This window comes from Macrobrachium rosenbergii, chromosome 9 (genome assembly GCF_040412425.1).
Source record: "Macrobrachium rosenbergii isolate ZJJX-2024 chromosome 9, ASM4041242v1, whole genome shotgun sequence".
NCBI lineage: Eukaryota > Metazoa > Arthropoda > Malacostraca > Decapoda > Palaemonidae > Macrobrachium > Macrobrachium rosenbergii.
In genome coordinates, this window is record NC_089749.1 from 15,640,162 (window position 1) to 15,652,575 (window position 12,414).

The 12,414-nt window shown below is 35.5% G+C and overlaps 1 protein-coding gene across 1 annotated transcript in view; it reads right to left on the bottom strand.

Annotated features, from left to right (window-relative positions):
• The window catches only part of LOC136841507 (arylsulfatase B-like), a 13,082-nt gene extending 10,319 nt beyond the window's left edge, over positions 1-2,763 (bottom strand). The window contains exon 1 of the mRNA XM_067108463.1: positions 2,603-2,763. Within this exon, the coding sequence (XP_066964564.1) occupies positions 2,603-2,733 (131 nt within the window). The 5' untranslated portion in view covers positions 2,734-2,763. The remainder of the gene's footprint in view (positions 1-2,602) is intronic.
• Between the last annotated feature and the right edge of the window lie 9,651 nt (positions 2,764-12,414).

Here is a 12,414-nt window from a genome sequence, read left to right on the forward strand (position 1 = left end):
GTTAATAGAGGCATGTATTATTATTATTATTATTATTATTATTATTATTATTATTATTATTATTATTAGTGAAAAAAATCCGCATCGTTAAGGAGAATTGAGCAGGTTCTCGAAACCACTTATTGCATTTATATTTTTAATTATATAATTATATTTATATCAATTTTTTTCAGCATATTAGTTATTATTATTATTATTATTATTATTATTATTATTATTATTATTATTATTATTATTATTATTATTTAATTGCGAATGGCAATAACGTTTTTTGGTGCCATAAGAACTTTCTGATACTGGTCTAGAGCAAACTTAGAAAATTTAGAGTTTATACATGCTAAAATTTTTGTTATAAGTAAGTTTATTATATCGCATCCATCAAATTTCATAGGTAAGGCGGCCAGTAAACTTTTGTCTATTTTAAAGTAAACTTATTAATTATGAATTTCGGAAAATTTTGAGGTGACACTCTCCGAAGGATTTTTAAATTATTCTTAAAAAGTAAACTGGTTAATGGTGACATCCAGAAGACTTTGAGTTAACACGCTCTGAATGATTTTAAAGTCATTTTAAAGTTGTTTTTGATAACATATGGAAAATTTTTACTTACTCGGTCTAAGGGAGCTTTAGGTCAGCTTTGAATGGCGTTGTTAGCATTTAGAGCTGGTCAGTTTCAGGTAAATTTTTTATCTATGACATCAAGAAAGTTCTACATTGACAAGCTCCGAGGGATCCTAACGCCAATTTCAAATGAACTTGTTACCTATGACATCTAGAAAACTTCGAATTAAAAAGTTCTGTAGGATCTTTACGATACTTTTAATAATTTCTGTAAAAATAAAATGGTTTTGACTCCGAACTGCTTTGAGGAAACAAACGTAATGCTGGCTTTACCTGTGTCTACCGGAATAGAATGGAATATAAAATTTAGGCCAAAGGCCAAGCTCTACGACCTATGGGGTCATTCAGCGCTGGAAGGGAAATTGACAGTAAAAGGTCTGAAAGGTGTAACAGGAGGAAAACCTCAAAGCAGTTGCACTATGAAACAATTGTTAGAGAGGGTGGAAAGGCAGTTGGAAGAAAGAGAAAATGAAAAGGGGTAAAGCAAAAGGAATGAAAGACGTTGCAGCCAGTGGTAGAAGGGACGTTGCAAAGACCGTAAGTAATGTCTACAGTGCACCACGTAAGGTGCACCGTAGGCACTACCCCACTACGGGAAGGGCTGTGTCTATCACTCCACAGTGAATTTTTTATTTTGGATTCTTTTGATAATGATATATTTTGTTTCTTTTGCATCCTTTGAGAATCGTTCGTAACTCCGCTCAATGACTTCCTCAATAACAAAAAAAAAAATAAAAATAAAAAAATAAAATAAAAAACAATACTTACATTAATAAAATAGAGTGCAAACGGGCATTTGTCAAAGCTGCAGTTGTTGTTGGTGTGGGTGAACTAAAGACTTGTGTAAATAATGGGGTTTTCTCAAAAGAAAGTCAGGCTAAGAGTCAGATAACTGGGAACAACTTCTTGACGAAGATTTTGCCTCATGGTGAGGCGACATCACACTTTATTAATATCGTTCAGAAGATGAACCCTATTCATATGGAACAAGACCACCAAAGGGGCCACTGACTTGAAATTCAAGCTTCCAAAGAATATGGTGTTCATTAGGACGAAATAAGATGAGATAAAGGGAAACACGAAAGGAAGAGATCTCACTTATTAAAAAAGAGAAAATTAACTAATAAATTAATAAATAGATAAAAATTATATTAAAATGCAAGGAGCGGCTACTAAGCTGAAAGATGCCAAAAAGTCGAGCCTGTAAAAATCTTCAGTAAGAAGTTGCATCCATAGATCCAACCTTGAGTCTAATTATTATATGGAAAAGCTCCTAGTTATTGCACAAGTCTATCATTCATTCACTTAAACAACAGCTAAAGCTTTCACAAGTTCCCCTTTACGTTTCATAGATCAGTAACAAGTTTTTTCGTTTCTTTACATAGTGTTTGAGGGAGATACTTCGGTCGAGCTGAGAAATAATTCTATTAAGTTACAAAAGAACTGAGAATGTCAGTGTCGAACCAAATATTGAAACGGAAATACTACAACTGCAGTGCTACGGTTCCATCGAGAATTAATGCCTATGGTGCATGACCAAATTTAAGCTGCCTAACTCTGCTCCTTCCCTGACCTCTCCGCAGGTGTAACTAAGCAGCGCTAGAGCGAAACTATTACGCCACCTGTAGATTCAAAAGTTCTAAACTGTTTCGAATGGGATATAGAGTTTAGGCCAAAGGCCAAGCGCTGGGACCTTTGAGGTCATTCAGCGCTGAAAGGGAAATTTAGAGAATAAAGGTTACAAAGGCGTAACAGGAAGAAAACCTCGCAGTAGTTGCACAGTGAAACAACTATTAGAAGAGGGTGGACATCAAGACGGAAGAAAGATAATATGAATGGAGGTACAGTAAAAGAAATGAAAGGACTTTGCAGCTAGGGGCCGAAGGGAAGCCGTAAAGAACCTTTAGTAATGCCTACAGTGCACCCCGCGAGGTGCAGTGACGGCACTACTCCCCTACGGGGTCTAAACAGTATCATCTTACCTAAATCGTCAGCGAGAATGAACACTATGTGAGGCTTCTGATTTGCTTCATTCGGCTTGGTTGTGTCCGTAGAAGACAAACAGGATCCTATTGCCGAAAGCAACACTAAGATTATTTCCCACCTTGCCATGTTGGCTACTGGTCAGGAACTAAAGAGGCTTTTTGTTTACTGACTGTAATGGGCTCTGAAGGGTTCTATCTTATCTTGTAAGATACGACGTTAAATCGGGATGCATATCATTGCGCTTTTTTTTTCTTCTTTTTTGTGCTGTAAGAGTGTTGTGATTTATTTTTGATACTTTGGCTCACTTGATCGGAATGTTTGTAAAGTTTTATAAAATTATTTTGATGGATTAAAAGTTTTTCTTGAAATACTGTGTCCGACTGTGAGATAGTTGAAATGGACATTATGTAAGACAGGTGGCAGATGTCTACTGTTTAGTGCTTACCATCAGTCACACTCTTTCTGTTTATATATGTATTTATATACGTATGTATGTATTTATGTATGTATATGCGCGTACTTGTGTGTTTGTTTATATAGGATTGCACCCCTTTCGTTCCTTTTACTGTACCTCCTTCATATTCTCTTTCTTCCATCTTACTATCCACACCTCTCCTAACAATTGGATTCATAGTGGAACTGCTTTGAGGTTTTTCCTTCCGTTACACCTTCAAACCTTTTACTGTCAATTCCCTTTCGGCGCTGAATGACCTCATAGGTCCCAGTGCTTGACCTATGGCCTAAATTCTATATTCAGTTCAATAGGATTGCAAACTCCCTGCTCCCAGCCATATTTGGAGATTTTCACACCACTCGGAGCATTGAGAAAACTGCTGCTCTGCTTTCTCAGCATCGCCAAAAAAGTTGTAAAAAGATGCGTTTGTCGTTGGCTCAGGGAAAAGAGGCTTATATGCCATTTACAGAGGCAGTTCATTCCATCAAGAGGTCCGCAAAGCTTTATTTGGGCGTATTACATCTGTACTTCGAACCATTGCCACCTCGTGCAGCAGAAATGTTCAGGTTATATCGCTTACTATCACTGTGTTGTTGCTATTGGCCTGAGAAGAAAAAGACAAAGGCTTATCCATCATTTTGGGGTATTTTCTACTAAAAGACCCACCACTAGGAGCCCATCCGCTTTTAGAGACGATGCATCAAGATCCAAGTCAGTTGGCACTTCTTAAGCCAGCAGTGTCCCGGTAATATTGTCAACAACCACCGTGTTTGGTGATCTGGCTATGATTGTGACATGTATGTTTTGGCAGTGACCATTTCGTTGGTTTTCTCTGGAGCCACTGCTGATGAAGGAAACGGATTAATGGTTGAAAATTATTCGTATAAATGATTATATGTATGTACAGTATGTAACTTGGTCATAAACCGCTTCCGTCTTAGAATGAGTGGTTTCAGAAGATGCTGATTATTTGCACACTTAATTTTTTTCAAAAGAAACCAGTTAGCGTGTGAGGATGCTCCCCGACCGAGATCTTATGCTGATGAGATCGATTTTAGATGCTATTCTTTCGTATTATTTATCATGAAAAGAGATTTATCAGGTATGTTGAGTTCAATTTCATATTTTCCTGTGAACTCGGCTAAACGAACAGATTAGAATATTAAAGTTGATTTTGTATTTGACTCGCTAAGTAATTTTCTGCATGTTGTTTATAGGTTTACAAGTTAACATTTTTGTTTCAGTCCTCTTTATTGTTAATAATAAAATAATAATAATAATAATAATAATAATAATAATAATAATAATAATAAGATGAAAGACAAATGCAATAGCTTAAAACAACAGCAACAACAACAACAATAATAATAATAATAATAATAATAATAATAATAATAATAATAACAATAATAATAATATCTTATGACTTAAGATCAAAACGAAACCTAAAAGTAAGAGACCTTTAAAACTAAAATCTCTTTAAACTTTAGTAAGGTGCGCGCAGACCCCAATTGTTTATATTGTCAATTAGGAAACACGTTCCACGCGAGTGCCACCGTTTTGGGCCGGCGTCAGTCAAGGAGCGTCAAGTTGATTGCATTGTGGGAAAGTAATGTGGACATGGAATGACAGGGCTGGGGTTGGTAGGGGGTTGGGTGCTAGAGGGTATGCTGATGGGGGCGGGGATAGCGTTTAGAGGCAGATTTAGTTTCTAGGTTCCTTTAAAGCCTCTTGGGTGTTGTGGATACGACTATGCGATGACATCAAAGAAAGCGTATAAATGTTGGTTGTTCTTCAGGAGCAAATTGGGAGATAAAATAATTCTCTGACTTTTTTTCTAAGGTTGAGAAGTTTTTTTTAAGTAATGTCGCATATGAGAGATATTTCTTCACTCTACGTAGGAGACAATAAACGTGTCCTTCATCTTCCGAGGTGAGGAAAATGGGTATTCACTTTGTTTGGGCTTAAAGGCGTTTCTTTCACTATTTTTTTCCCCATTTCATATATTATTTTTTCAGTTTTCTCTCATTTTTTACCTCTTTTCTGTACCTTTAGCTTTTATTTTGCTTTTACTCTGTTCTTTTACTCTCTCTCACCAATATTTCTTTCTGTGGCATTTATAGCTAAAATAAGACGTTTCCTAGAATATCACAGGGGAATATCCCTGTAGGTTCTTAGAGTATCAGAGGGGAATATCCCTACAGGCTCCTAGAATATCACAGGGGAATATCCCCTCAGGGGATGAATGACACTCGCAGAGGTATCCAGGTACCCAGAAAAATGAGAGCTAAATGTTCTAGTGATATATTACCAGAAAATATTGTATAAGTCAAATGTCACTATATACTCTAAATGTAAGTTTTCATTTAAGAGCTAGACAATTTTCATAAGGGTAAGTCAAGCCTAGTTTTAAGCAAGCCATTAAAGAATAATAAATTCATTATTGAATTATTACTCCAAGATTTGGTGGAAGGCTTTAAAATTAAGATGCTAAATAACCGGATATAAATTTCTGACAGTATTTGATAAAGAAACAGAAAATTTCCTTAAGAATGAAGGAGTTTTAAGACATTTAGTCAGAAGAAAATCATTCCTATACCGACAACTCATGATGAAGGATGATAAACTAATGAAATACCTCATAATGCAATAAAAAGAATGAAATAATGCAGAAGAAAAGAAACAGTAAAAAAATGTAATTTAATAAAAAAAAAAAATAGATGCTTTCAGAAGAGGGAAATAAAGTATCCGAGTATTAATGTCTGTCAGACATGCCACACGTGTTGGGATTTAGAGTCGAGCCCATCTCAATAATTAATGCAGATCTTGGGGAGAGAGCCTCACTAAATATTTCCAAAGATGGAGTTTGAGGCGAGACGTACAAAACTGTTTGTTTATTTCTTCCACGATTGCCATATAAGGTTGGGATGATTGGATTTTATTTAGGCCTAAGACTTGTGCTGAAGTCGTTTTCAAAAAAAGCGTCCTCTCTCTCTCTCTCTCTCTCTTCTCTCTCTCTTATATATATTTATATATTCTTTCTTTCTATCTATCTCTCTCTTCTATATAGAGAAAGAGAGAATAGAGATATATATAATGATATATATATATATATATATATATATATATATATATATATATATATATATATATATATATATATATAGAGAGAGAGAGAGAGAGAGAGAGAGAGAGAGCAATTACATAATGAAATATATATTAAGACAGTACATATAATTATATTGATAATGATACAAAAAATTTTTAAAAGTAAAGACTGTACCTAATATATATATATATATATTGTGTATATATATAAGAGAGAGAGAGATATTTATCAGAGAGAGAGAGAGAGAGAGAGAGAGAGAGAGATGCAATTACATATGTAAAATATCTTATATTAAGACAGTACATGATGCCTAATTAGGAGTTGACAATGAGTGTCTGACAAAATTTTTTAAGAAGTAAAGACTGTACCTAATAACACGAAGTTGGTTCCTACTGTATATTTTTATTTGTATATATATAAGCCTTGTGTGTGTATTTATCAGAAAGGTGCATTTTACTTGAGTTGGGACAACTCTAGTGGGTGAACGTGTGAGTATCATTATCAATTTATAAAGGGCGTGGGATTACAAACCTAAGACCTCAGATAAATTATTCTCTCTCTCTCTCTCTCTCTCTCTCTCTCTCTCTCTTCTTCTCTCTCATATACTACATACATGTACACTTATATTGGGAGTAAAAGGGAAATATCCAGATGTGTCCATATATGGAGAGGAAGAAGCGTTAAATTAGATTATTGTGATTTATATTTTCCGAAAAGCACAGACATGAATAAAGTTTTAGCTGCATTTTAGAATGATCATTTTCAGAAGAGGGTCTCAAACGTTATCTGCAGTACATATCTCTAAAACTGGAAGGCTTGAGTGCTACTGACTAAGTATACCTGCTAGTTCAGTGATTCTCAAACTGGGTGCCGTGCATCCTGGGGTGCCACAGGCAATGCCTTAGGGGTGCCAAGATTGTCATAATTTACCTACAGTTCTTTGGCTAGATCATTAAATTTGTAATGAATTTCTATCACAGAAAAAAGTTTGCAGAATTTTCATATGATTATTATCAGTGTGTCTACTCTAATATATTAACACATACTGGAGAAGTTAACACACCACACCAATTGTGGATTTACCTACACACCTACACATATATATATATAACGTATATTTCTATCATATATAATTCTTCGATGCATGTGCGGGGCCCATAATTTTATTTTCATTAAATAAGGAAGTTAATTAAGTATACCTTATATGGTGGGATGGTGAAGAGCCCTCCTAGGGGTGCCAGGTAATGATTACAGGTTAGGGTGCCATCACTAAAAAAAGATTTCTATTGAGAACCTCTGCCTTAGTTTAACAGACCACTGAGCCCTGATTAACAGCTCTCCTTGGGCTGGATTAGATTTATTTTACGTGTTAAGAACCAATTGGTTACCTAGCAACGGGACCTACAGTTCATTGTGGAATCCTAACCACATTATAACGAGAAATGAATTTCTATCACCAGAAATAGATTCCTCTAATTCTTCATTGGCCGGTCGGAGAATCGAACGCGGGGCCCACAGAGTGCTAGCTAAGAACGATACCAACCTGTCCTATAAGGAACTACTGACGTCTTGAAATTGTTTGTCTTGTTCATAAATTAAAATTTATAATTAAGTTGCACGGAACTGTGTTTGATGCAGTTTCATTGCAGCGTAAATCTGCCTATAATTGAGTTCTTTTCGAGAGGCCTGTATTTACACTTTGACAGCGAGAGTAGACCTATATCCTTCTTTGAAGTCCAAACCTTTAGGGCTAACCCTCCCCAACCTGTGTGCGCGTGAGTTCGATTCTGCTCATTGGCAGCCGGGGTTTCTCCATTTGTTCTTCATTTCAGATTCAAGGCTTTGTGAAAATAAATCTGAAGGGATCGAGATAGAGAGTCATTTTAGCTGACACACACACACACACACACACACATATATATATATATATATATATATATATATATATATATATATATATATATATATATATATATATATATATATATACATACATGTTTGTGTATATAAATATATACACATTCATATATATATTCATATATATATACATATATATATTGTGTATGTATATACATTCATATATATATAAATATATAGATATACATATACACACATATAAAAATAATATCTCACAAGCCATTACGGACGAAAGAGAGAATATATCCAAATGGGGGCCTTACGAAAATGTTTTCTTTTTTATATAATATTTTCATTTTTCCTTTATCCTTCTTCCCCCCAAAAAGAGGAGCAGTCCGTCAGTGCTCAGGTCTCGTGATTATCATCTCAATCTTTTCTGCCGGGTGATTATTGTCGTTAGGGGAGAAATTCGTTTTCATTTACGCTTCCATTTTTTCGTATTTAGAATAATGATCTTCCTCTTTGTAGTCTTCATTAGTTTCGATGGCGTTCAGTTTACTGAGTTATTATGACAGGGAATGTTCTTTGGATTTCTCAGAATTTTATGTTGTGAGCTTTGAATGGTGAGTTGGGTTCGTCTGCCAGGCGGCGTTCTCTTGTTTTGTTATGCAGTGAAAGCAGTGAAAGGTATATGTGCTTTTAATTTTCAGTATACATACATACATACATACATACATACATACATACATACATACATACATACATACATACATACATAAGCATGTATACACACATATATATATATATATATACACATATATATATGTATACACATATATGTGTATGTATGTATTACACATATATAATATATAAATATCTGTTGATATATTTTATATATATATTATATATTATATATATATACACACACATATAATATATGATATATATATATATATATATATATATATATATATATATATGTGTGTGTGTGTGTGTGTGTGTGTGTGTGTGTATTACTGGTAGATAGATAGACAAATAGGCTTCAGTGAGAAAGTATTTATGATGTGATTGTTTACAAAATGCCCACCATCCTAGGTGTCATCCTATCCCTGACAGATTTGGGACCGCCCAGCTTAAATTCCAGAGCCCAGTTCCAGAGGCCACTTTCGGTACTTATCTGGAAGGGCGTGGCGCACCAGATGACGGGTTACTTGATCGGCGGAAATGCGCATTTATCTGTCGTTGCTTCCTTGTCAGTCTTGACAGGATCCCAGTCAGGTCATTTTCGGGAGTAATGCGTATGACCCAGTATTTACCGGAATGCGGTGAGAGGTCATTCCCTAATTTGTCCAAGTGTTTCGATGTGCTGTCATGAGGTGAGGACTCTGTCGTTATTTTAATTTTCCGCTGGTGTTATGTTGGTGGTATTAATTTCATTTATTTTTATTTTAATCTTTCTTAAACCTTTAACGTTGACTTTTATAGTTTTCTGTAAAAGAAAAGTATTGTGCCGGTTTTGTCTGTCCGTCGGCATTTTATTCTGTCCGCACTTTTTCGTCCGCCCTCAAATCTTAAAAACTACTGAGGCTAGAGGGCTGCAAATTGGTATGTTGATCATCCACCCTCCATTCATCGAACATACCAAACTGCAGCCCTCTATCCTCAGTAGTTTTTATTTTATGTCAGGTTAAAGTCACCCATAAAAGTATGCTTCTGGCAACGATATAGATAGGCCATAGGGAAGTGGTTAAAGTTTCATGGGCCCCGGCTCATAAAAGCATTATACTGGAGACCGAAAGATAGACCTATTTTCAGTGGCCTTGATTATACGCTGTAGCGGCTGTACAGAAAACTCGATTGCGCTGAAAAAACTTCGGCGCATTTTTACTTGTTTTGTTTATTTACTCTGAATTTTTATTCTTTATTAATTTCAGGCTCTGAGTGTCGTTTTTCTTAAACCTCGTAATGTCAGTTGTTGATTTTTTGTCTATTCCTCTTTATTTTATTCTTTATTACTTTCAAGATTTGGGTGTAATCTTCCTTAAACCTCGCAATGTCAGCCGTTGATATTTTTATTTACTCTCGTTTTAATTCTCTATCAATTTCAGGATTTGGCTGTTATCTTATTTTCCTTTACACCCTCTCCAATGTAGGTCGTCGGTTTTTGCTTTGATCCTGTTTACGAAGAGTAATAGAGGCACGAATTTCTTTCTCGTTTTAACTCCGAAGCCATCGGCCTCTTGGGTGGCGTTCTCTCTGATGGAAAGTATTAAATCCGCGAACGAGTGCCAGGTTGTGGTGAGGTTGGGACTTATAACTTTTCGCGAAAGCCTTTGCGTAAATCTAACGTTTCCTTTAGATTATTATTATTATTATTATTATTATTATTATTATTATTATTATTATTATTATTATCATTTTAGTAGATGAAACCTATTCATGAAGAACCAGCTCACAGGGGTCATTGACGTGAAATTCAAGCTTCCAAAGAATATGGTGTTCGTAAGGAAGAATTAAGAGGAGGTAAAGGGAAATACAGAAAGAAGAGATCTCACTTATCATAAAAGAATAAAATAAATTAATAAATAGATAAATAGATAAAAAAGTATTAAAATACAAGAATAGTATTAGGGTAGTAATGCATTGCATTTTCGCTTGAACTTTATATATATATATGTGTGTATATATATATATATATATATATATGCATATATATATAATGTGATTTTATTGAAATTTAAACCATTCAGCATAAAAAAAGGCTTCTAAACTCATTTGAATCCTTCTATAAGTCGAGATTCCTTCATATCCCTATTATCCTTGAGAAGACTTTCTCCTTCAGCTGGATCATCTCAGGAGGCTCAGCATCCCCCCACCTCCTCCTCCTCCTTCCTCCTCCTCCTCCTCCTCCTCCTCCTCCTCCTCCTCCTCCTCGTCTTTTCATCCCATCAGCTCTTAAGCATCTCCTCTTATTCATCTTCCATTCCGTGGGGGAAATGGGAAGGGTGGATGTCCCGTCCATGGGGTGGGGAGGGGAGGTCCGTCCATTGGGTGAGGGGGGAAGGTCCGTCAAGGGAAGGGGAGGGGGAGGGGGGGGTGTTGGAGGCCAGAGTTCATTTGCTCTTCAATGGAGGCTCATTCTCTCTTATTAGCTCGGGGTCTTTTTATCCTTAACAACCATCGGATTATGTCTGCTGTTTCTGCTGTTTCTGCTTTGCTGCTGCTGCTGCTGTCGCCTGCTGCTCCTGCTCCTTCTGCTGCTGTCGCTGATTTAGGCGTAGGATTTGGGCGGAGCCTTTTATTTTTATTTTTATTTTTTTTTGTCGGATAAATTAGGTGATTCTGAGAGGGTATCTGGGTTGGTCGGAGTGGCGTGGAGGGCGTCTGGTTTTTATATATTTATTTTATAATACTTTAATACTTTCTGTTGTGGTCAGTATTTTTCCTTTTCCATATATGGGTTGGTACAACAACAACAACAACAACAATAATAATAATAATAATAATAATAATAATAATAATAATAATAATAATAATAATAATAATAATAATGTTATCTTTTGCCTACATTTCTTGACACGGTAATTCTTAGTAAATCTTCACAGATGATGCAAGTATCTTTCAAAAAATTAAAAAATACAAATAGATAAATCGTTAAACATATCAAGCAAAAAATAGATAAATAGGTCAAAATTGACAAGAAATAATACGTAAATAGGTAAACAGTAACAAGCAAACAAAGAGAAATAGATATATGTATTTAAAGAATTAGAATAATTTCAATCATCTTCAGTAGTTAGTAATTAGCCTTTGGTACTTTAAATAAAGGAAATGAACGAATGAATAACAAAAGATATAAAAATATATTAATGATAATATTTTTCTTCAGTGCAATACAATCCATCGCTATTCTATTTAAAGGGCCCAAGTCCAATGGAGCCACTGTATTTATTGGTGTGGTGGCGACTTTCCTACCGCCACGTCAGATCCAGTGGGTTTAAAATGGAACTATTGGAAGCTGCGGCTGTTCCCCTGAAAAGCGAGGTCAGCTTGCGCTGTGGAAACAGACCCGACCTCATTTCAGAACTGACAGCTTCATTTAACAGAAAAAAAGAAAGAAAGAAAAACACAGAGAAAAAACTCCCGTCGCTTCGAGAATGGAGCTCGCCTGTTCCCGGATAATGGTTGGGTTCTTAGGGATGATAGTTGAATTATTCTTTATTTTTTTTTTTTGAGGGGGGAAGAGTCAAAGGTCAGTTGGATGGGAAGGCCATTGGGACGGGGAAGGTCAATTAGTGAGCTGGATAGGTTAGTTAGACGGTGGACTTTTAAAGGAAGGAGTAGATAAACAGGAACAACATGAAAATTCCAGAGTTTGTTATTAGAT